At 39.4% G+C, this 23,540-nt stretch overlaps 4 protein-coding genes and 1 long non-coding RNA gene across 7 annotated transcripts; 3 read left to right on the top strand and 2 right to left on the bottom strand.

Annotated features, from left to right (window-relative positions):
• The first annotated feature begins 538 nt into the window (after positions 1-538).
• Positions 539-7,795, top strand: LOC130690021 (uncharacterized). Of its 2 annotated transcripts, XR_009421339.1 has the most exons (20): positions 539-995; positions 1,070-1,198; positions 1,264-1,649; positions 1,735-1,863; positions 1,945-2,188; positions 2,296-2,447; positions 2,530-2,641; positions 2,722-2,921; positions 2,980-3,132; positions 3,199-3,229; positions 3,347-3,514; positions 3,587-3,771; positions 3,841-4,023; positions 4,094-4,970; positions 5,069-5,208; positions 5,272-5,518; positions 5,633-5,871; positions 5,953-6,055; positions 6,123-6,325; positions 6,420-6,556. XR_009421339.1 is itself a non-coding variant. In XM_059495863.1 (14 exons), exons 1-14 carry the CDS (start codon positions 683-685, stop codon positions 7,661-7,663), a joined length of 2,523 nt encoding a protein of 840 aa, XP_059351846.1. In that variant the 5' UTR covers positions 568-682; the 3' UTR covers positions 7,664-7,795. The 2 variants fall into 2 exon arrangements, 1 of the variants encoding a protein (XP_059351846.1); XM_059495863.1 differs by lacking the exons at positions 2,980-3,132; positions 3,199-3,229; positions 3,347-3,514; ... (6 more) ...; positions 5,953-6,055; positions 6,123-6,325 and adding exons at positions 6,636-6,666; positions 6,733-6,924; positions 7,003-7,169; positions 7,236-7,421; positions 7,499-7,795 and having other exon boundaries at positions 568-995; positions 1,106-1,198; positions 6,420-6,572.
• A 208-nt stretch (positions 7,796-8,003) lies between these two features.
• On the bottom strand, positions 8,004-9,307 carry LOC130689463 (uncharacterized). The gene is made up of 3 exons (XM_057512411.1): positions 9,228-9,307; positions 8,714-9,136; positions 8,004-8,653 (listed from the first exon to the last, which is right to left on the bottom strand). The coding sequence occupies exons 1-3, from the start codon at positions 9,256-9,258 to the stop codon at positions 8,004-8,006; spliced, it is 1,104 nt and encodes a 367-aa protein (XP_057368394.1). The 5' UTR covers positions 9,259-9,307.
• A 597-nt stretch (positions 9,308-9,904) lies between these two features.
• On the top strand, positions 9,905-12,360 carry LOC130690027 (neurofilament heavy polypeptide-like). The gene is made up of 4 exons (XM_057512989.2): positions 9,905-10,132; positions 10,202-10,344; positions 10,408-10,612; positions 10,675-12,360. Exons 1-4 carry the CDS (start codon positions 9,945-9,947, stop codon positions 12,191-12,193), a joined length of 2,055 nt encoding a protein of 684 aa, XP_057368972.1. The 5' UTR covers positions 9,905-9,944; the 3' UTR covers positions 12,194-12,360.
• Positions 12,337-15,992, bottom strand: LOC130690016 (ubiquitin carboxyl-terminal hydrolase 35-like). Of its 2 annotated transcripts, XM_057512972.2 has the most exons (8): positions 15,272-15,992; positions 14,932-15,206; positions 14,598-14,870; positions 14,318-14,532; positions 14,072-14,257; positions 13,382-14,006; positions 13,141-13,321; positions 12,751-12,935 (listed from the first exon to the last, which is right to left on the bottom strand). In XM_057512972.2, the coding sequence occupies exons 1-8, from the start codon at positions 15,936-15,938 to the stop codon at positions 12,892-12,894; spliced, it is 2,466 nt and encodes an 821-aa protein (XP_057368955.1). In that variant the 5' UTR covers positions 15,939-15,992; the 3' UTR covers positions 12,751-12,891. The 2 variants fall into 2 exon arrangements, with proteins under 2 accessions (XP_057368954.1, XP_057368955.1); XM_057512971.2 differs by having other exon boundaries at positions 12,337-13,321.
• A 740-nt stretch (positions 15,993-16,732) lies between these two features.
• On the top strand, positions 16,733-17,721 carry LOC130690085 (uncharacterized). The gene is made up of 4 exons (XR_009000880.2): positions 16,733-16,875; positions 16,940-17,038; positions 17,107-17,193; positions 17,254-17,721. It is a non-coding gene; the product is annotated as an uncharacterized LOC130690085 (long non-coding RNA).
• Positions 17,722-23,540: the final 5,819 nt, after the last annotated feature.

Here is a 23,540-nt window from a genome sequence, read left to right as displayed (position 1 = left end):
TACGTATCGGATGTCATTCCTGAATGTCTATCCTCACGCTGACTACCTGCAAACCGTCTGGTCACGCTTAGAATTGTTGCAAACCAAGTGGCATTTAGTTTTGAGGTAATTCCATCCTATTGCTAAAGTCATTAATACATCAACGTAGTTTAAATTCTGATTGCAAACGACATCGAAGCCATTTGCAAATAGTCGGTTACTCAGACGGCTTTCGTAAAGTACGTGAGTTATCGCTGCAAAATTGTTAAAGTCGAAACAAAGCCTATAACCGAATTGGTTTCAAAACCTGTGATCTTACAACAATATTGGCAGTGAAAATATTGTCCTAAGTTTCCTATTAAGGTTGACGTAAGAGGGCTTACTAAGAATCGCCAAACCCGTACTTAGTAACTTCTCGTTTCTTTCCTTTCTATAATTTCAATGGCTTTAGAAAAAGAGACCAGTTTATTATGTTGGGTAATTTGAAACCAGTGCTATCGTTCTCCAGTAGCTCGTGGAGGGCAAGAATTTGATATTAGAGTGCGAGGCGGTGTTGTGTGTGTTACATGCATTTGCTGCGTATCAAATCGTGCCCTGTCTGCGTCAGTGTCCCAGACAAAGATCAGTCTTGCATCAAACAGCAGGGACAGTAGTCTCTTTAAGTTTTCATTACTTAGCAACATCAACAATTAGTGAATGTGCCATGAAATTGTGGTATCAAATAATTACCCTTTATTTGTTAATTACTTTAGCTAGGTCTGAGGAACAAGAGGAAAATGATAACGCTAAACCTGCAGGTATTTGCAATGTGGCAGAATGTTCCAAATTATTCAATCCTCGGTTGGAGGCAATGGAAATGGCTGTTAAGAAGATAGTCTTAGCCATATTGAGCCAAACCAGTGATGTGTTTGCACCAATAAAGGAAATACTGGAAGAGGATCCAACATTCAGTTCAATCCTGCCCTTAAATTCTACAATCTATTCATCAAGCAGAAAAGCCCCATCTGTGAATAATGGTACTCTTAAGGAAGATAAGCTGACTAAAGATAATCATGATATTTTCCAAACGTTTCTTTGTTTATTTTGCAAGTAACTGTTGGAGATTCTTGCATTTTGGTGGTTCTAGGTGGACATAAACAAGACAAAAACATTGCAGTGGATAATCTTAAGAGAGCCGTCAAATGTTCGTTAGCCCACCTAGTGGACATCAATTCGACTGGTAAATAGCCAAAAGCTATACAAACAAATTGAATTATTTTATGATTCACAAACGCATTCATTCAGATCCTGACCCGCGTGGCGAACCGCTTCCACAAATAGCAGCTGAGTTCACTAACGACACTTTAAAAATTAAATTGCCCATACCTTCAGCGGAATGTGTTAAAGTTAGCTTAGGTGTGAGGATTAGGATTTATGAATCCGCTGACGGGTACAAAGTACCATTGGAAGCTCCCATATTTGTCCCTCAAAAATGTCTCCAAAAAATTTCGAAAACCTGGTATTCGATTGACTTCCGCTCACCTTCATCTTCAGCTGGCAAAGGAAACGCGTGTGCCTTTTCTTTGACCAAAAGTCTAACACAGTGTCGCTCTTACATTTTGGAAGTCGTTAGAAATTATCAATCACTCGCGGGGAAAGCGATGCAAACGGAACTCGTCATCCCGCCAAAGGTCAAAAAAATGTTTATAGTTAATTTTAGTTATGGAAGATAATGGCAATGAATGGTAAAAATCTTTTCTCATTTCTTACATACAGTTGAAGGGGAAGGCTCATTTGAAACCATTAATAAGCGCATCTGCACATTCAAGTTCATTGACACTCAATTGGGAAGACAACTCCGGTTGCGCTCCGCAGTTAACATCTCTCAGCTTGGAACTCTTTAAAGTAATACTTTGAGCATTTTGCATTCTATTGCTAATTCGTTAGTGATTTTGGCTGACACCTGCCCTGGCTTTTGATTTCAAGGATGGAATTGCAGACATAGAGGGAAAAGCGAACGCAACTGTCGTTATTCCTCGCAGTTGTTTCAAACAGCCTAAAGGAGAGGAAAACCTGTTCTCCTTGGCATTGGCAACGAACGAGCTCACATGCCCAATCGGCTGGAAACCCTTGGATGCCTGTCGGAAATACAGCGTTGACATGACTCCCCAGTACTCAGCCACTTGGAATGGTCTTTCTTCGTCGTTTGAGATCTTCACGGAACAAGAAGGTTTACATGAAGGGTTATAATATTAAAAGTGGCTTATGCATACTGTTTTATACTGTAATGGCTTGTGCTAACTTGCGTCTAACTCTTTTGGGTTGTTACAAAAACAGGCGATTTCTCAACGGTTACAGACAGCGTGTTTTTAATATGCCCAAGGAAACACTATTTGTGCTACGGGGGTTGTATGCATATAACCGAGTATGTTTGTAATAATGACGTTGATTGTGACTCAGAGATTGACGAACGCTACTGTGAACAAGACGTAAGTATTCCCCTTTACCATTGATGTTTTACCAAATAAATATGCTCCCTATTGTCCCACGCTACGATAACGTGCGCTCTAGGATTGCCATTATTATGGTGGGTTTCAATGCGGACGGCAATGCATACCTAAAGAATTGGTGTGCAATGGCAAATATGATTGCCTGGATGGCTCCGACGAGGGTCCTGATTGCGGTAAGTTTACGTGTTATCAAAATGCATCTTGAATTTTGGAAACAAATTGATAAGTCGGTTCTAAATTTCATTTGGCTCAGGGAACACCTGTAAACAGCTCACCAATCCTTCGGGTAACTTTTCGTCTCAGAAGTTTCACATGCCATCATACGAAATCCACCCGGATAAAATCTTCGATACCGTTCGAAATACAAAGGTTTTGATATCGGTGCAACCGACCCATCACATCTGGCTGACATTTAACAGGTTTAACACCTTCCAAGGCGAACACATAGTCAAGGTAACACAAGGATATTCATACAACAACGAAGCACGAAAAATGAAATTTGTGCTATTAGGTTTACGACGGCCCATATTCAACAAGCCCCCTATTATTATCGCACAGCGGAACTACTAAGCCACAATCCGTAAGGTCATCATCCAACGATTTATTTGTTGAATTTCCGTCTTACCTGAGCACAACTTATGGAATTGAAGCTTTCTACGCAAGTGTAAGTTGTTATGCTAGAAATAGTTGGAATCTAGTGTTAATATCTGATATGTGGTTTTATTTGTAGGTAAGAAGCACTGGCTATCAGTTTGTTCCAGGTGAGCTTTTTTTTTTATCAATCAGGAAAAATAAATCAAAAAGGGAAAAATAAAAAGTGATTATTTAAGGAATGGCTAAATTAAATTACTCTGGCACTATCTGTTGATAATTAATAGGCTGCGGTGGGTATATATACGGTGACGGCATTATTCCCAGTTCTTTGGTTACGGCGTTCAGTATCGGCTGCTTTTGGTACATAGAAGCCACGCAAAGTGACGATACCCTTGTACTGAAGACAAATATGTCTGATGCTGATGCGTTTCGGAATTCAAAGCTTTACCTTACTTTAAAGGCAAGCCTTTTATTTTGTACGATTATTTGATATAAATGTCCGAGCTATGTAAGAAACTTCTAACTTTCCAAGGTTTATGATGGATGGAGTACGGATGGCCTTGTCCTATACGATGGAATAGAATATGGAGTACAGGACAATGTGGTGATTTATTCCATCACACATAAGATGATGCTTTATATAGAAATACCAATATGGAGAGTGGAGCCGCTTGGAAGTCTTGGACGTTCATGGAGTATCACCACTCAAGTAAGTATATTGTTGCTATCCAAGTTACATCCTGTTCCAGGGAATCAATTTTACGCTGTGGTCACACAGAAATCCACGCCACATTGCAACCACAACCTTGAAGAAAACAACGGAACGATAAAAAGTCCAAATTTTCCGACATTTTATCCCAACTCAATTGATTGTCGATGGAGCATTAAAGTTGAACCAGGCTCAAAAGTCCGGCTATTATTTGCTCTGTTCGAAACTCAAGCAGGAGCGGATTACCTTTACGTGAGCAATCATATGATGACATTTTGATGAGACATTAACAAGTGTTTGCATTTTGTTTCTTTACGTATAGGTGTATGATGGACCAACGCTGCTTTCGCCGTTATTGCTGACCGAATCGGGACTAGTTCCAACACCGTTCGTTGTGAATTCGTCGACCAATCAAGTGTTGGTTAGGTTCGTATCAGATGAAAAAACTTCTTCTCCTGGTTTTCTTTCTGTCTATTCGTCAGTTTGATTTCTATTGTGCTAATCACAGCAACGAATTGTAATTTCCTACAGTTCATATTGATGGGGTGGGGTCTCTAGTTTCATATAAAAAAACACTTAACCTATGAAAAAATGTTGGGTTGGAGCGTTACGATTTCAGCATGCATAAGAAAAACTTATTCGAAAAGTAGCTAAAGAACGTTGCAAACTCTTGGTGCTATCCGAATAGCAATACAAAGTCATTGTTCCCAAAAAGCAGATAAGGTAGAGGTCGATAGGTAAAGGTAACTTGGCTAAGGGCTACAACAACATTGCGGCAAGGAAAACCCCAAAAGGACGGTAGACGTACAAAAAGCAGATAAAAAAAAAAATGAAACAAAAATCTTTACATGTCCTTCCCCCAGGACAAAAGGGGAGTTTTGTTTGGTTTTTTTTTTCCTTATTTTTACGACTACCATTAGTGCTGAATACCACCTTAAGGTATTCACTGGTGCCCAGTTTGTTGGATTGCTTACGTGCTAAATTTTAACCAACCTGTTAAAACAACAGTTAGACAAACAAGTGAGCACATAAAATCGTGCCATTTCGTTAAGTTTTACTTGTTTGTGGTACTGTAACAACTTTGTACACAAGTGTTTATTTCGTTGCCACCATGGAGTTGCGTCATGGTTTCTGCTTATCAAGTGTTTTCATCGTTGTGGGCATACTCGGGACAGTACAGGCAGGAAATCAACCAGCAGGTAATGACACGTGATTCACCATAATAGCCTAAAAATCTTGTATATTAAAATGTTAGAAAAAGAAAAAGAAATGGTATAAAAATTTTGTTTTGTGTTAGGCCATTCTGTATGTTTGGTTCTCTCCAAAAGCGACGTCGGTCTGAGAAAGGATCCAGGTGAGACATCGATCATCCTAAACTGGACGGATAGTTCCGGTTGTGCTTCTGAATTGACGGCGGCGAACTTGAAAATCTTTCCGGTACTATAAAGAGAAAATCTTTTTCTACGCGTGATTTCTCCTAGTAAAAGAAATCTATCCTAGGATGGAGAACTACTGGGTGTTCCCGAACGAGAAAATTCATTCGTCAAAGTTCCACGCCGTTGTCTGAATCAACAATCACATGAAATGAACCTGTTCTCAGTCAATTTGTCTGCCTGCTCTACCTGTCCAGTCGAATGGAAATCGTTAGACGCATGTAGAAAGTATACGTTCGAGATAAAATCGGAGTATTCAAATGCGTCTATCAGTGCAGAACCTTTTATGTTGGAAACTTTCACATCTCAACGAGGTATCACAGAAAAGTTCAGTCGGCTTTCTCTGAAATTCCTTAAGAATCCATTAACTGAAATATTTCATTCATAAAAACTTTGAAGAACTCTGAATTAGATTTTTCTTTTCACAGGCATCAGCCCGAAAACTTCTTTTGAAGGCTTGTGGCGCTGTTCGTCGCAAAAGTTCTTCTGTCGAGGAATTATCGATCAACTTGATCCTTATGCCTCCGCGTTTGGTGCTACAAAAACTAGCGGATGTCTTGATAACGATAAAATTTGCAACAGAGAAAAAGATTGCGAATCGGGAGTGGATGAGCTGCATTGTGCCAAAAGTCGGAAATTTTGGTTTATCGGAAATCAACCACCACCAGTGAGTACTCATACCATTTTTGTTCACTTGCGCACAGATTTTTAAAATTGTATCTTTGTATAACGTATAACGGATGTGCAGTGCAACGATGGATTTCAATGCGGTCGGCAATGTATTCCCAACGAACTTGTCTGTGATGGGACGTACGATTGCCTTGATGGCTCTGATGAACACTACGACTGTCGTAAGATTTCCGTATCGTCCATTGAGCTTGCACAAATTAATCCGCATTTATATTTTTATTCAATAAGAGTATTCCATGTCTTGTAATCAGCAAACCACAAATTTTGGCCATATCTCTTCTGCATCGATAACAAAACCAGATGAAGATATCCACAAACACAATTTGATGCACCTGGTACAAAAATCCATTACTGCGATTAGTGTACAAGCGAACCATACCATTTGGCTTGCATTCAGTAAATTCCGCACCAAAGAAAACCACTTTCTGAAGGTAGGGTAACGTTAATGAATTAACTTATATCATGCATTTAGTGCAAGATACCACGAGTGAAAAGCAAACTTGACTAATGCATTTTGGCAAAAAGGTTTATGACGGACCATATTCAACAAGTCCTCTCCTTTTGTCCCATAGTGGCTCAACTAAACCAAAGTCAGTTCGATCGTCGTCAAACAATCTTTATGTAGAATTTCCATCTTATTACGATCAAAGCTATGGAGTGGACATTTTCTACGCAAGTGTAAGTTAAGACTAACAACTTAAAATGAATCAGGCTTATGTTTTTTATTGGATGTCTTAATAGGTATTTGATAAGGAACATCCCTTTACTTCCGGTTTGATCTTGCCACAATCTACTTATGTAAATTTCTACAGCTAAAGAGTAATTTTGGCTGCATCAGGTTGCGGAGGTTACATCCATGGTGATGGTATCATTTCGTCATCGAGTTCTCTCACTAGTCCGGTTTCAGACTGCATTTGGTTTGTGGAGGCTGCACACCACGATGGAATAATTGTACTAAAAGAAAAGTTCGATAACAAGAGGAACACGTCGATTAATAAGTTCGCAACATTGGACAAGAACCTCATCATGACTGCACGGCATAAAATTTATTTTGCAAATTCATCACATTTCTAATTTTCTATTTTGTTTCCCACGATTTACCTTGAACAGGTGTATGATGGTTGGAACACATCCGGTCGAGTACTTTGGGACGATAAAGGCCTTTCAACTCAGCCATCACGAGTAATATACTCAGTAAATAAAAAAATGATGGTACGGATGAACTGGCCGGAACAAGGCGCACACCAGAATACTTTCAACTGGCACGTCAACACCGTAAACTATTTGAAGTCCCGTACGAGCCTTTTAAAGTTTAAAATTATTTCGCTTCTCATTTTGCAGATAAAACTCATAACTACAATCATTGATGGCCTTGCGGCAACGTCAGGAACGATTAAAAGTCCTAACTACCCAGCCTCATACCCAAATTTAGTCGATTTTCGTTGGAATATCGTCACTGCACCCCATACGAAGATTAGCCTTCTGTTCGCTTTGCTGGAAACACAGGAAGGATTTGACTTCCTATATGTAAGAAGCGTCTAAGCAGTATAGATCTATGCAGCGTAAGCAAAATCGTATTCATTTCATGAATGCAAATTTTTCAGGTGTACGATGGACCTACGGTAAATTCTCTGTTGCTATTGGAGAAATCTGGATCAGCAAGTTTGCCTTTTACAGTCAACTCGTCCACAAATCAAATGCTTGTTAGATTGACATCGGACGATGAGACCACCTCTACCGGATTTCTAGCTATTTATTCAACCGTTTGAGCATTGGAATTGCTAACTTCGCCCGGATAAAACCTGAAAAATACCGAATGGCAGTGAATAGTATTTCAGGTAGTTTTTTTTGTGATTTTCTTATAATGTGCCGGTTGCGTTGATTATCACATAACGTTTTTTAAAAATAATTAGTCTCGAAGAGAATACTACAAAAAAAATAATGGAAATTGATTGATTAGCAGAAATTTTGTGGCATGCTAATATATCTCTGTATTAGGAAAAATTCATAAATTGAACTACAAAAAAAAAAATAAGTTATTAAATAATATTAAACCATCTCTTTTTTTGCTATTGGAATGCAGCCGCGACGTCAATCGCACGATCCGTTTCAACAATTGGAACAGGAGATTTCCTCCGGTGTTACTGGCGAATCATCTGTTTCAGCTTCAGGTATTTCAGCATTTGATATGTTGATGGTGGCGACAGAGTTAGGGGTAGGACCATGGCCAGAATGTGGCATACTACTTTGTTGAACGTTAATTCCGATATTGCCCTGTCCAGCTGCGTTTGGAAATAGACCAGAGGGAGGACTGGCCACTTGTTGTGTGCCTGTTGGAACTTGAAGTGCGGCTGGTCGTGTTCCAGCGGCTAACGGTGGTACTTGCAGCTGCTGTAATGCGGAAAGCTGTGGTCCTTGGAGCTGCTGTAGTGCGGACATGCCACCGGCTTGGCCAGCCGAAAAGGCAGAGAAACCTGTCGGGGGTGCTACCGCTTGTACCGCCTGTTGTCCTCCGATGAACGGCCCTTGTAGCGATTGTTGCATGGCCAAGCCAGAGCCTAGAACACCCGCACCAGTTGTAGGCAATGTCGTAGGAGCTTGGATTACTTGCATAGCCGATTGTCCGCCCGGGAATAATCCTTGCATCAACTGTTGTCCAGAAATGCCAGCACCTGGACTCATTTGGCTAACAGTGCTAGACAAAAGACCCGTGGAAGGTTGGGCAAGTTGCATAGTTGTTTGCCCGCCAATAGATACGACTTAAAAAGAAATGTATATTAGTCTTTTAATGCTATTGCTTGTAAATTCACCGGACGTACCACCAGCGACAGATCCCGTAGTTTTGACTGGTGCCGCAACAAAGGATGTTGGTTGATAGACAGTTCCAATGAGGAAAGCCGAAGGGGGTGCAACTGGTCGTGGCCGGACGGGAGGTGCTGCGGCAACGGTAACCGGGCGTACAAAATGCGACAGGAATAACTTTTTGAAAAGGAATGATCTCTCTTGCGTTTCACTTTCGCCATCACAGCCCTCGCAATCTTTTCCTGCCACTTTGTCCTCATCTTTCGATTCTTCGGGAGTAAGGGTTCTTAATACAGGGGTCTCACCTGTCGTTGCCTGTTGCACAAACAAAACTGCGGGTTGATCTGGCTCGTCTGCATCAAACAAAGCGATCACATCTCCTACATTAAGAGTCTGTGCACGCTCCGCAACAGGGTTCGACAGAGAAAACGCAACTGAGACTACGGAAAAAGTGGTATAAATATTCAAAATCAAATAGCCGTTAAGGTAAAACAACTCATCGTGAAAATGCGGTAAAGTAGTAAAACTTACACGAAAGCAGCAAGAAGATGATCTTTTGCATTCTGGGCGAGAAATATATTTCTATGCAAGTGCTCAAGCTGAGAACAGGACACAGCTAATGCCATCAGTGATCCTCTAGTTCTTATTTATAGGGACAAATTTATCACCTGGAGAATATGTCAAATAGGTGAATGCACCTTCATTCGGAAGAACGGCAAACCAAACGTTTGACTAATTGCTAACATGTTCTGATCCGTGTGTGACCTGATAAACATATAATTATCTACCAGCGCACCAGGTATTTGACAACACGAGGTCAAAAACCTGACTTTCTTCTGTTGCTACGTGCCAATAATATAAGTATGCTTATTCTTATATGCTTTTATTATTTATAATGTCCTTTAAGATTCAGAGCGGCATTGTTAAGCAGAAAATTTATTAAATTCTATTCTCCAGATAGATTTATAGAATATTTTTATTCTATAACTCTATTCCAGATTTGCCCTACATAGATAAATTATACTATCTCTACTTCTGCTCTATCTTGCTTAATTATTGTGACTTTTTAAGTTGTGTTATATTAATTAAGTTTTAATATTGGCATCTATGGCTGGGTGCTACGTCCTGCATACTAGGATAGTAGGTTTCTAGACATACCAGGATATGCTACCTTAAAAAAATACATTGCAATTTTCCCGCTAGATCAGTTTAACGTAAACTTGACAACAGCTAGTTGGTGCAGTTAAAATGGCGCTCGGTACTGCTTCAAATTCTCTGGATAAAAATTTTTGGAAAGAAATTTCGTCTAATTTATCGTCAGCAGTAAAAGTTGTCCATGAAAAATTACATCTTTGTATTCCACCATATTACCTGAATGATCTAGGCAAAAGTGTAGCTTCTGTTATAGATTGTAGATTGATTCGCTACGAACCAGAGTAATCGTTTAAGCACGTGTTTGATATTTCCACATTACGGACTAATCAATCTTTGCTATATTTACACAGCCTCGGTGGGATTTTGGCTGGCTACGGAAACCTCGCTATTCGAGAATCTAAAGCCCAAACACTCTTCAACTTGAGTGACATTCATGTTGATGTAGTAGGAAATTTCTACATTTTTAATCCTGAAGTTAACCAGGAGCTAGTTGGTAAATAAAACATTCTTAAATTTTCATCATTAAAATAACAATTATATCTTGCTTTTACCTCAGGGATAGTGAACAGGATAAGCGTCGATCATATTGGTTGTCTTGTCCATGGTCTTTTTAATATTAGTCTTCCAAAACCGTTTAACATAGCATCTGAAAGTTGGTTGGGAAAACCTGCTAAATTGCTAGACAAAGTCAAATTTAGCATTACGAAAGTTGATCTGTATAGTATTGTTCCTTACATTGAAGGAAAAATTGTTGAATTAATGTAAGTGCTGCTTGAAAATGTTTGCAAAAACTTACGTAAAGTATTATTATTATATTTTACAGACCACAGGCTGAACTGAGTTCTGAATCAAGGCAAAGAACAAACAGCGATAGTGGAGTTGAATTTGCAAGTGAAGAATCTACAAATATAGCTTTAAGCCCAGAAGAAAGTATGGAGCAGAAGAGATCTAAACTATCACTGTCTCACCGGAAAAATGAAGCAAAGCTTTCTCTTACATCAAACCTGAACAGTGTCCCAACACAAAATGAGACTTGTGAAATTACAGACCAATTTAGTGAACAAGACAAGAAAAGAAAAAGGAAAATTTCTGAAGGTTCAGTCATGAAAGAAACTCCTAAAAATAAAAAAGCTAAACTGTTTGGAGGTGGATTCACCGAAACCAAAAATGAAGATACTGCTCCAGTAGAAAGTTTAACAACCAATCTATTTAAGAAATTTTCAAAAAAACTGGAACAATCATCAACACCGTCTCGCACACCGAAGAAAGCACAGGAAATCAGTATACTCAATGAAACTTCCACCGACGCAGAATTAGTCGAATCTGATGAGGTGCTGGATTCTGTAGAATCAGGAGACCCAGTAGCGAAAGAACTTCAAGTAACCAAAAGCAGTCCGAAAAAGAAAACAGGAAAAAATATTTTAGAAGGAATCGAAGAGCAGGCAAAATCACCCAAAAAAAATAAGTTACAGCAAAATTCAGAAGCTGAATTTGAAATGACGATCGATTCTGAGGAGGAAAGAAAGATTTCCTTCAGAACGCCTACATCAACGAAAAAATCTAAATCGCGTTTGGAAAAGAAAAAAGAAGGAGGTTCAAAATTAAGCGATATAGAAACACCGGGAAAACCTTTGAAACAACCGTCTTCTCTTAAGAAGTCAAAGGAGGTGAAAAAAGTGAATGGCACAGCAACCCCCAGCAAATCTTCAAAAAAGAAGAGTATTGCACTTGAACAGGAGGGTGAAGAAGAAGACAATGAATCGATCATCCAAGAGCTGTTAGGACTTAGTCTACCTATCGCCTCTCCACAGTCTACTCCTGTATCAAAAAAGAAACAAACTCCTTCGGCCAAATCAGCAAAGTTGGCTGAGTCGGCGAAGAAGTTAAAAGCATTAGAAAAGAAGTTAGATTCAACGCCAAAGTCTGTTCAAGCTCAGGGTCCTGAAACTGCCTCCCCAATGAAAAACCTGAAAGAATCGTCATTGTCGAAGAAAATGCTAAAAACTCCGGCGTCAGAAGCCAAGCAAACTCCATCAGTTGAAAAAACAAAAAGTGTTCCATCACCACGAACTCCAAAAGCTAACGGTTCATCCAAAAATCTCGTAAAGACCGCTTCCCCAGAAAAAATATTGGTAGCTTGGTTGCCGGAGAAAGAAGTAAAAGCTGAGCAAACGAAGAAAAGAGCCAAGTTAAGACCAAATAAGGAAAAGTCGTTGAAATCTGATGCTAGCTCCGGCGATGAATTTGATCAAGAACAAGCTATTCTCAAGATTTTGCAGTTAGTGCAACCAGAAGAAAAGCCCGATAAAACCAAGACTAAAAGGAAGTCAGTTAATTCTTAAATTTCGAAGCACCTCCTAACACGATTACTTTTCCGACCCGTCATTCATAACTTTTGCCTTTTCAGAAGATCATTGGTATTTTTTTTTACGTTTCATTGCCTCAAATTACAACGTGACAAGTTTTAAGGTTAATAAGCAAGAGAAACAATAAAAGACAGTTTATTTCATCCTCTGCGCTGTTGTCTTGACAGCCAAGAGTCGTGCTTGCTTAGAAGGCACAGATTTCGGCAGCTTATTCTACATGACTCCGTACAACCATGGTCTACTTTTACAACAAATGATATGTAATTGATTAGGCCATGTACAAGTAAGAGGCCAGGGAAAGTGCACCGCCGACTAACTATAGACACACAGTGCGACTGCGCATTTAACGTAAGTTCCATTTGATCGAAATACAAAATAACTCTTTACGATACAATTTTAGGTAAATGAATGCGGAAGCGCTTATTGGACACCTCAAAATATGAAACGTGAACCATTATTATCTTGGAAAGGATCTCGCCGGTGACTGTCTTGATCATCATCTTTTTTTGGTGGCGCCCAAATACTAGGAGCTGGACGAATCGCTGATCGCATTTGTTCTTGGACAAACCTGGCGTTGTCTTCGTCTACTATATGCTTCAAGTCGGAGGGCAGTATCAGAGGCACAGCAGGTGTTGTTTTGCCTACATCCAATGCACTCCCTACCTGATCATCCGTCACGCGCCGGTACCACAAAAGGTAAGGCGTATCTGTTGGATATCTACGTGACAAGCTGATCAACGAATCGAAGTCAGTTCGCGACACTTGGCAATCATTGAACATGTACCAAGGTGTCAACTTATCGCCCTTCCCAAGAACATCTTCCGGATCCAGGTCACTGCTACGCGCCAACGTATAGTAATGACCACCATCGAGTGTCACACCAGAATGGATGACGACAGAGTAAAGCACATAACTTATGGTACCTCCACCATCAATAGGAAGATCCAGCCGTTGAGGGTAACTAACTTGGGTAGTGATCTTCCCTCGCCTTTGAAGCAGTCTATCGTAATGGAATCGCAGTAAAGTCAGAAGCAAATGCTGCGGAGCTTCTGTTACACGAAGTACTCTCTCCGCCTCTTGAACCAGCTTGGCGCAGTTATCACACTAAATATCAAACAACTTCAATGAACAAATATTTTAAATGGTAAACTAAGGTTGACTAACGTGGTAGCGGTTCTCGCCTTGAAGCTTCTCTGGGGCGAAATAAAACTTCAACAATGAATCAAGACTTAGCTCTTGATTACCTTGAAGAGCCGATTCAATGGTCGTTTTGCTTGGTACGGATGCAACAGGATCAGGAAAAGCCAAGTGAAGATCCGTGAAAAAGTCCTGATGATGTGATTCAGTACCACATGCAAGGCATCGGTAAGATATGGTCATCTGTCCACCAAATATCTTATGTATGAGGCTTAATTGTTGCTTTTTATCCATCGACCGTTTCTCCGAGTCGGAGCATGACTTAACCTTTTCCTCTAATCCGTCGCCCACAGACTGAATGCCACTATCCGTGGAATCGGAATGGGCGTTAGAGAGGCTGTCAGCTGCTTGCACACTTTTTCCCACTGGCAGGTTTCCTTCAGGTTGTGCAAGTCCAGCAGTCAAATCTTCTTCTGTAATCCATCGCTGAAGTTCGCTATTCCCTTCCTCGGATTTTTCTTCGATTCCTGGTTCTGCAACTTGCTCAGCTTCGTCCGTAGTTTCTTTACCAACACCAACTTTCCAACGATGACCACATTGTAGGACACACCGGCCAGCTCTCTCTTGTTCATACAAGCTATCCATCAGGTACCTGGTATAATCAACCATCGTCCTTATTAGTTGAGAGTGGATAAACGATGGTAAATAGAGAAATACCTCAAAAATTCGGAACAGTCCTGTTGTCTACCGGTCTCAAACCAAGGAGGACGAGAAGCTTTGATGAACGCTGCAGGGGAGTATGCTGCCCGGAAACTGTACCGTAAGAATACTAGGACTCGCTGTAGCTGGGTAAGGACATACTGGTCAGTAGTAGTGGTTGAACCAAGTACAGCTCGCGTGAAACTAAACAAATTTCAACGATGACATGACTGTGAAATCTTAACTGAAAATTTCCTACCATACTCATAATTCATGTAGAGAGCTTGTAGAATCGAATTAATGTAACAGGTATTCCCTAAATTGATCAATCCAATTTTTCCAGTAGCTGATCTAGATTCCAACCAGTTACCATTCGGTATGACCAGTTTCTTGCAATCCTTAGAAAACCGAGGATCAAACAATGCCGGCACAGAGTCAAGCTTGGACAGTATACGCTGAGGACTGGGTCGGGGATATTCCTTTAATTTACAAAGTAAAAAAACATTACTAAAACAGAATACAGGGGAAGAAAAGGTAGATTTACAGATATTGTTTGTAGGAGCGACTGACGTAACTGATCATCCGTAAACGACAGTTTTTCGCCCATAATATGAAGAACTTCCATCAACTCATTCCTTAAGTGTTGTGTTTCATTGTCATTGGAAACCTGATTCTTCAAAAGATTAACAAGTCTGATGGCCAGCTTCAGCATAAAATCAACTTTTTCCTGTGGCTGATCACGAAAAGCACAAAGCATGTATGGCAAGACCGGGGCAGTAGAGGCTCTGATAATAGGAATGACTGACTGTTCCATAAGCTGTAAATAATTTTACACTGACTATTGCATGTACAATTTGCAAAATAATAAATTTACATACCTTAGGAGCTTTAAGGGAGATCACTTCAGCTACAATTGCAGATCTACCATCTAGTGTAAGCATCTTGAATAACGATAAAACCCAACAAGATATTCTAGTTGCCTTGGGCCATTGGATTAGCCAATCACATAGGATAGTGGCGAGTCTAATTACATGCTTGTCTTTACTGGATGAAGCTGGTAGTATAAGTAGTTTTTCAAGGGCTTTCTCTATCTGACTTTTAGGTGTGACATTCAAGAATGCCGCTAAAGACTGACTTGGAGGGCTAACATTACCTGCAAAATAATTCAAAGTAAGTCCATAATGTAACCAAGAAATATTATAAACTGATGATTATTACTGCTTTCAGCAATTAATGTGTAGATGGTTGCCAAAGATGATAGTCCAACATCATGAGGGGAATTTAGCCATATCTTTTGGACCATTTTTGATACAAGCATAACATCTTGCATAAAATTAATATATTGGCTGGCAGGAATGCTGAGAGAGGATATTTGGTGAATTATTTCAATGCAGAATTGTTGTCGCAGTTGTTGTGGAGGCAGACATTTGGGATTGCATAGGATGATATTTGCCATGTCCACCAAAACTGGTAAGCTATGTTTGCCACGCAATTTGTGTAGCATTTTTTGCAAATTGACAGAAAATTCTGTAGAAACAACATCTTCAAGGAAACCAACAGTCAAGAGCTCTTGGATCAGTGCAAGGATGTCAACAGGTTCACTTAAATTTGATGAGATAAGTTCACTGATAACTTGAGGTGAGGTTTCATTAAATTCATTCCTTCTGAATGCATTTAATATGGACAATATTTCAATTGCTGTTTCTTTCGTCAACTCATTGTGATCTCTACGTGAGGCAACCAGATGCAAACAATAGTGAATAATGGAAACAAACTCTTCTTTCGAAAGACACCGTACAAACACCTCGTCCAAAAGTTTGCTAACAGAATTACTGTTATTCTGGTCAGAAATCTCAGACAGGATTATTTTCAATAATTTTTCCATTTTCTTTCATGATATTTTGAGCCTTCCAGGCTTCCAGTGTTAAAAACTTGTTTCGATTTTTTAAGACAACAGCACAGCATCTAACGGATATCTTCCTCACTAAATGAGCATACCTTTTTTCTGTTTAGGGTATCGCCACCTATCGGTCACATTTTCAGCCAATGTTCTACATATGCTCACCGAATATTTGTCCTGCATCAGCGCTACCGCTGTAGCGTACTGGCGCGCTAGCATTGCGTCAAATATTCGGCTTATTTAAAAAATGGTTAACTTAATTTTAAAAATAGCTATTTTTCCGGAATCAGCATATGGCAATCCGTTTTACCAAAAAAAAAAACATCCCTGTTTTACTGCTATTGCCATCTAACGGTCAGATTTCTAGTTAATTCTCTACATACATTGACCTAATATTTCTGCTGCGTCTCGCTGCCCCTGCTATGGTGTGTTTGCAAGGATTTCCTTCAGTGAAAACGAGTAATGCAAGTAGAAACTCTATGGCAATCCGTTTTACCCCCCCCAAAAAAATAAAATTTTGGCCTTTTTTTTCTTTTTTTACAGCTATGGCCATCTAGCGGCCAGATTCCTATTTAATTTTTTCATTCATTCCTTCAGACATGGTTACTTGAACAATGGATTTGCAAATGCAGTACAGCTGACTTATGTTTCACATGGTAAGTTGGAGATTTCCCAGGCAAAATTTCTAGTAACTCAGCATTTGGTACCATCTTTACTATAATTTTATACAGTATCCTGCATGTCTCATTAATTAAGATTTAAATCCTTTTATAGATTGTCACATCAGTGAGCAAGGTTCAGTTTAGGGATTGAGAGCCCTCAGTGACTATAACACCTAGCCCATATTCAAATTGTAGCACTTGATTGCTGCCACTGATTCTTCAAAATGCCTATCTTGTATGGAATGCTTGACAGCCAAATGGTACTCCGACGTCACATAAATATCAATTGTTTACTTTATTTACATTTATTAAAAATTTTTGAAGGAATGATTTAAACAAATGCCAAAGGTGAGACATGCTGGAAAAGCTTGATATGAATGTGTAGACGTAGTTTTGGAATTCAGAGGTGCAGCCGGCTGTTGGGTAAAACTTCATTTAAATTTTGTTTCAATTCAATATGTTTTAGTTATTATTTGTGTGATTACGCAAAGGATTGCGCCATCCAGGCAATGTGGATGTTCTGCCATGTACATGATAAACCAAAGATTCTTCGTCAACATGCAAGATGTTACTCCCTGGTAATGCTTTTCTGCTGAGTTTGTTTAGTTTTCTAATTTTAATCGTCAATGTTGTATTAGTAAACTACTGTTGGCAGAATAGCTGATACATTGGGAAAACGGTTATGGCAAGTGCGATGAATAAATCACCATAGGTCAGTTTGTCTTGCCTTCACAATTGCAACGAAGATGAATCATGGAGTCAAAAACATTAAAAGGTGGTACTATTTTAAATTTTTTAATTGTTTTAATTGGTATATCGCTAAGTGCTGATACATGTGTAGAACATGCTGGAATTCATGTCATCCTCGAGAGGACTAAAAAAAACGAGCTTTATCCACGAAGCAGCTCATTAATCATGTCCCAAACGATTATCTGCGTCAGCCAGCAATCTTTCAAAGGCTAACAAGCATTTAATAATTTTGAAAATCGCGGTTTGCACTCCCTAAGGCGACATTCCTTAATCCCACCTGTCAAAAGATTTGAATGCAACCATTTTTTATTCTGAACTGTCGCCTACGAAATTCTTTTTCCATAAAATGAGGTGATATGAGGTTATAATGGAAATTGTCGTCAAGACTGCCGAGACCATGTACCTTCTTTACCTTCACGTTTAGTGATCAAAACAACCAACTATGTAACCTTTCTTTTTTTTTTTTAAGGTGCATGGAACGTCCAATCGGAAAGCCCATGGAAGGTCTCTGTGGCCAACACGAAAGGTTCTCCCAAACTTTCGTATTCAAGTTTTGGCTATGGTGATCATTTGCAACTGCATAGCCTTTTAGAAGCTCCTGCCAAGAATCTACAGGAATATGGCAGATGATGAATTTATGTACCATGTAAGCGATATCAATAAGAATGTCTTATGCTTATCTATGTTTTATTTTCTTAATTTAGATTAATAGCAATAGTGAACCTGCGAAGGTTTCTGGTTGGGATGTGATAACGAAAAGTTATAATAATTTGAAGTACGGAATTGAATTTCCCTCCATCAGTCGCCTGTATATTCCCGCGTATTACGGTATTAATTATTTAAAAATTGAAGTGCATATCTGGGCTCCCTTCCTTTCCGTAGCCCCGTTTCCCCTTGACTCGTAATAAGCCCGTAGGGGGTCATGCCCCTACTGTACGGTATATATAAAAACAACATATACCGAGGTTTGGAGGGCTCTGGCCGGAAAGGGGACGTGGGGTGCCGCTTAGTCCGATGATGTGTTCACGGAGGGCGATGTGGCTACCCACAAATCCGAACTAAAGGTTAATCGCTCCTGTAAAAATGTTCCAAATCTTCAGCTCTTCTTCCGGCTTCTCTTAGCCAATCACCGGGTAATCTCCCCGGTGGGTCAACAAGGCAGTGTCTCCCCCTGCCTGGGTTGACGGCAACTTTTGAAAGGGCTATTGTGCCTTTTTAAAGTTGCAAAAATAATTGTAATGTGCAGAGAATTGTCAATAAAATTTTTTTTATAAAATATTTTTTGCAAAATTTGTTTCTTTCATTGTCTGTGTTAGCTGTGTTCGCACATTACATTTATCAGCTTTTTTTTTATTGCTTTGCTTTATTTGTTTTAGTCACCTTTGATGGTAAGCATTGTTTCCATTGGTTTATCGTTTATCTGTAAGTATTCAATTATTATCCATTCAACTTATATTCAAGGAACATCGTGTATTATCTGGATATTTTTTGAAGTATTTTTGTATTTTGTTTTACTCGTATGGGAGCCGATCCCCAGACATTCAGCGTGCAACGCCGATGCTCTAACATTGAGCCACGAGATATATCCAAGCATTTTATTATCGCATATGATATCTTATCGTCTAGGATGTTTATGCAGTCTTTCACAACTATATGTTTATCTTTCTATTGCATTCATAAGGTCCATAGCTCTGTAGTAGAGCCTTTAGCTGCGATACCTGATACCCTGGGTTCAAACCTCAGTAGATGTGTAAACATGAAGTAAATTATTGTAGAAGAGTATATTGCAGAATTGCACTTCAGTTTTATTCTAAGTGTAAATGCAAGTCCACAAGTGACTAGAAAAAAGCCAACTTGACATCATATGATTCATGGCTCATTGGTAGAGCATGTGCGCGGTGTGCCGAACATCCAGGGTTCGACCCCTGGGTAATAACTGAATGCTTACAAATAAACGATAAACCAATGGAAACAAATGCTTACCAATAAACGTGTCACAATGCTTACCATCAAAGGTGGCCAAAACAATAAAGGTGAATTGAGCAAGCTAAATAAAAAAAAAAGGTGGTAAATATAACGTGTAAACACAGCAAAAACAGACAATGAAAGAAACAAATTTTGCAAAAAATATTTTATAAAAAAAATTTTATTGACAATTCTCTGCACATTACAATTATTTTTGCAACTTTAAAAAGGCACAATAGCCCTTTCAAAAGTTGCCGTCAACCCAGGCAGGGGGAGACACTGCCTTGTTGACCCACCGGGGAGATTACCCGGTGATTGGCTAAGAGAAGCCGGAAGAAGAGCTGAAGATTTGGAACATTTTTACAGGAGCGATTAACCTTTAGTTCGGATTTGTGGGTAGCCACATCGCCCTCCGTGAACACATCATCGGACTAAGCGGCACCCCACGTCCCCTTTCCGGCCAGAGCCCTCCAAACCTCGGTATATGTTGTTTTTATATATACCGTACAGTAGGGGCATGACCCCCTACGGGCTTATTACGAGTCAAGGGGAAACGGGGCTACGGAAAGGAAGGGAGCCCAGATATGCACTTCAATTTTTTAAATATAAAATACCGTCTCGGGAATCCAAATTAAGTATAGAAATGTCATGTCATCCATTCAATCATTACAATTTATTCAGTGTCTTGCCCCAACCAAGAATGTTTTCAGATCCAATGTTACTATTAACCTATGCTGAGAATAGAAAAACAACACCATTAAGCATCTCAATTGTTGCTCATGTGACTTACATGACTTATAGATTCAACTTCTGGCAGAAGCTTGGGAAAGGCCATACAAATTGCAGATGAAAATCATTGTATAAGGCTCTTGAATGATAAAATAGCACCCCTAGAATGTTGCATTGTTGATAGTTGTGTTCCCAGTATATGAAAATCCTTTCCTATTGAATAATTTTTTTTTTGTAGATTAGACATGGTTGGCAAAAAGCAGGAGAAATGCTTCGTCATAAATTCAAAAAATTTTCAAGAAAATTCCTTTCATACCTAAACAGTCCATGTATGATGTTCATCGCTGCAATGGCAACGAAATGAAACATATTTAGGGCCATTTAAGTACCCAGCTTCACCAACACTCTGAACGTAAAGGACAAGTTGTTCTTTAGTAAGAGAAGCAGAATTATTTGAGGCTTCTAGCTGTGACAGAACTATAAAGGATTGCTGTTGTACCAGATTCATTCACACAAGATGGTACTTCTCATTAGACAATTTGCATACTCTATTACTTTACCTCATACCTTAATGGTAATGCACTTTCAGTGTTTTTCAACTGTAGGCTCACTCTTCCATCCTGTAACACTTCCAGACTTGACTTGATCCCCCACTAAAATTCTGTGAATGCAAAATAATAGCATTAAAAATACTTTTTCGATAGACAAAGAACCGGGAAGTACCTAATCCATGTTTTAGGTTGAACTCATGCCATTTCTGGGTTTCCGTACCACACCCATTTTTGGCCCAAATACGGTCCCACAATTGTTCAGTTCCTTCACTGCATGGACTGATTACGAACAATTCTTTTAGTGCAGCACTAACAGAATTTAAATTTAACGCACTGTCTGATGGTGGACTGAATAACTAAACAATAAATCATTGCTTGTTAAAATTCTATGCTTATTTTGCATTCTTATTTGAAAAGTTTAGGTACCTGACTGTGTACGCCTAATGCCAACTCATCCTCACCTTCAGTTAGGGATGAGTTTGGAAAAACCTCCTTCACTGTTTGGAAAGTGTCCCGTTCTAACTTGGTTTTTTTCCAGTAACTGAGCTTGTAGACTCAAAGTTTGAGCTAAAAAACAAAAATGAATAAAACAACACAAAAACAATCATTACGTGTTACCATCCTTAGTTTTGTTGTCACCTAATATTTTCTTCTGTTGCAATAATTGAGCCTGCAGGTTCATAATTAGAGCAAAAAACAATAATTAATAATTGAAAACTAATGTAATAATCTTTGTACTTACCATCCTTATCTTTTATTATCTTATCCATTTCAACATATTTTTCTCCAGCCACGCGTTTTTCTCCAGCCACGCTACTCGACTAACTGACAATGGGATCCAATGGACTCAAACTGACATGCCAGTAATAACGATTCTGACCAGTGTTTCCACTTTCCGCAAAGTGGTATCCCTAGAACGTTGCCAGACTGGGGACATAAATCCCTATTTAAAAAAAATAAAATCCCCAGAAAAATCCCTGTTACTTTCATGGCATACTCACATGGCCTACTATAATAACCTATAATACTATAATAACGCGCAATACTGTACCTCCAGCGCCTAAAACTGCGCCTAAAACTGCATTGCCAGAGGGGCGTAATACCCCAAACCGAGCTCCACTTTCCACTGTTTGGCAACGAATGCAGAATTGAATGAAATTTGAAAAATGTGTGGGAAAAACAGTGGAAAGTGGAACCTAGCGCCGCGCGTGGCGTACAGCTTACGGTAGGAAAGGGAAAAAAGAAATGACTGAGGCTAGATTCGAACTCGGGTCTAGCCTTAAAGCTTATATATATATATTATTATTATTATATTAAAGCTTATATATAGCTTGTAAAAAAATGTGTAAAAAAATGTGAAGTGAATAAAGTGTTAGTTGTTAGTGTAAAAAGGAACAACAAAAACTTACGGGTAGAGAATTGGGTCACATATCCCGATGATAAGCTGCCTGCATCCACGAGCCGTCTTTCAGGCCGTGGGGAGGCTAACGAACAGCCTACGTTCAACGATCACCTCTTCTCTACCTTTCAGTTTGTGGTTCGATCTTCGAGGTAGTGAACAGTACTACAGATCGATTTTTAGCCTGGCAAGGCTATTTTTGCCAATTTTAGCCTGGCAAGGCTTTTTTTTTGGTGTGCCATTTAGCCCCTTTATAGTAGGCATGGCTCTTCTTTTTTCTCTTTTATTTTCTCTCTTGTTTTTTTCTTTCTTCTTTTTTTCTTTCTTGAAGGCGTAGAATCATCTTGCGTCTTGATCCGTTGTAGAAGCTTGGGTAATCCGATGAGATGAAGAATCTTGCGTATCTTCAATGAAGAATGAAGAATTGGAGGGGAAGGGAGGGAGGGAGGGAAATTGGCGGTGTCGGGACTTGAACCCGGGGCCTTCAGAATGCGAAGCGAAGGTGGTAACCACTGTGCCAGGACCGCACATCTCAAACAAATTTATTTTTCATCGACCTTCGTTCTAATACCGGAGCTATATAATATGTGACTAATAGTGGTGTCGCGCCGTGGTAGGGCGCTGTGGTATAGCACTGAGATCATACGTCGACTGTCCGTGTTCGGTTCTTATAGACGCCATTGCTTCAAAAAAATTTTATTATTTTTATAAATGTAAATAAAAAAAATAAAATAACCCATTTTATTTATTTTAGAACAGTATTAAATCGAACACATTTTCAAAGCAATTAACCAGTGCCCGTCAAAGCCAAACAAGTTACCAGAAAAATTTAAATTGGCTATAGAAATAAAACCATCGGATTGCCCCATCATATTTGTTTAGTTAAGCAATAAAGATATGGTTTTTTCCAAAAATAATTGTCATCGAACTTTCAACGTTATAAAGCCTCAAGAGAATCACAGCGTTTCCCAATGAACAGTGTGTTGCTCACCTAGATAACAAAATTGTGAGAGGCCTCGGGTTCATCATGTCTCAACAACAAATTGTTCATCATGGTTGAACAAAATAGATTCGTAATTCCTACGTATATATTCAAGGAACTCTCCCCAGCTTTTGCAATTGGGTCAAGTGCTTGTCAGAAATTCAGTCGGAGACTTGAGTTCGGCGTGCGATATGTTTGGCACAGACGTTTGGAGGATCATATGGAGTTCGTGTTGTATCCTAGTCAGTACTACTTTCTGAAAAGCGTACCGTTCACCATTGTCCGCTTGGTGGCTCTTATTGAGGAGCATTTTACTTTTGAAGTTGCATAGAAGCGCCAAAAGCAACAGCGGTTTGGCCAAAAATCTCAAAATCCCCAGAAATCCCCAGAAAATTAAATAGGCCCTGGATAATCCCGGAAACCCTAGATTTCCATAACTGCACCCTAGATTCCAAAAATTTTCCTTAAATCCCCCTAAATAGGGTAATATCCCTAGAAGTGGAATGGCTGATTCTGACCGGTAGCTGGCTACGGATCGAAAAAAAAGAA

This window comes from Daphnia carinata, chromosome 6 (genome assembly GCF_022539665.2).
Source record: "Daphnia carinata strain CSIRO-1 chromosome 6, CSIRO_AGI_Dcar_HiC_V3, whole genome shotgun sequence".
In the NCBI taxonomy this organism is placed as follows: Eukaryota; Metazoa; Arthropoda; class Branchiopoda; order Diplostraca; family Daphniidae; genus Daphnia; species Daphnia carinata.
Note: the sequence above shows the minus strand (reverse complement) of the source record. Positions and strands in the feature narration are given on the sequence as shown.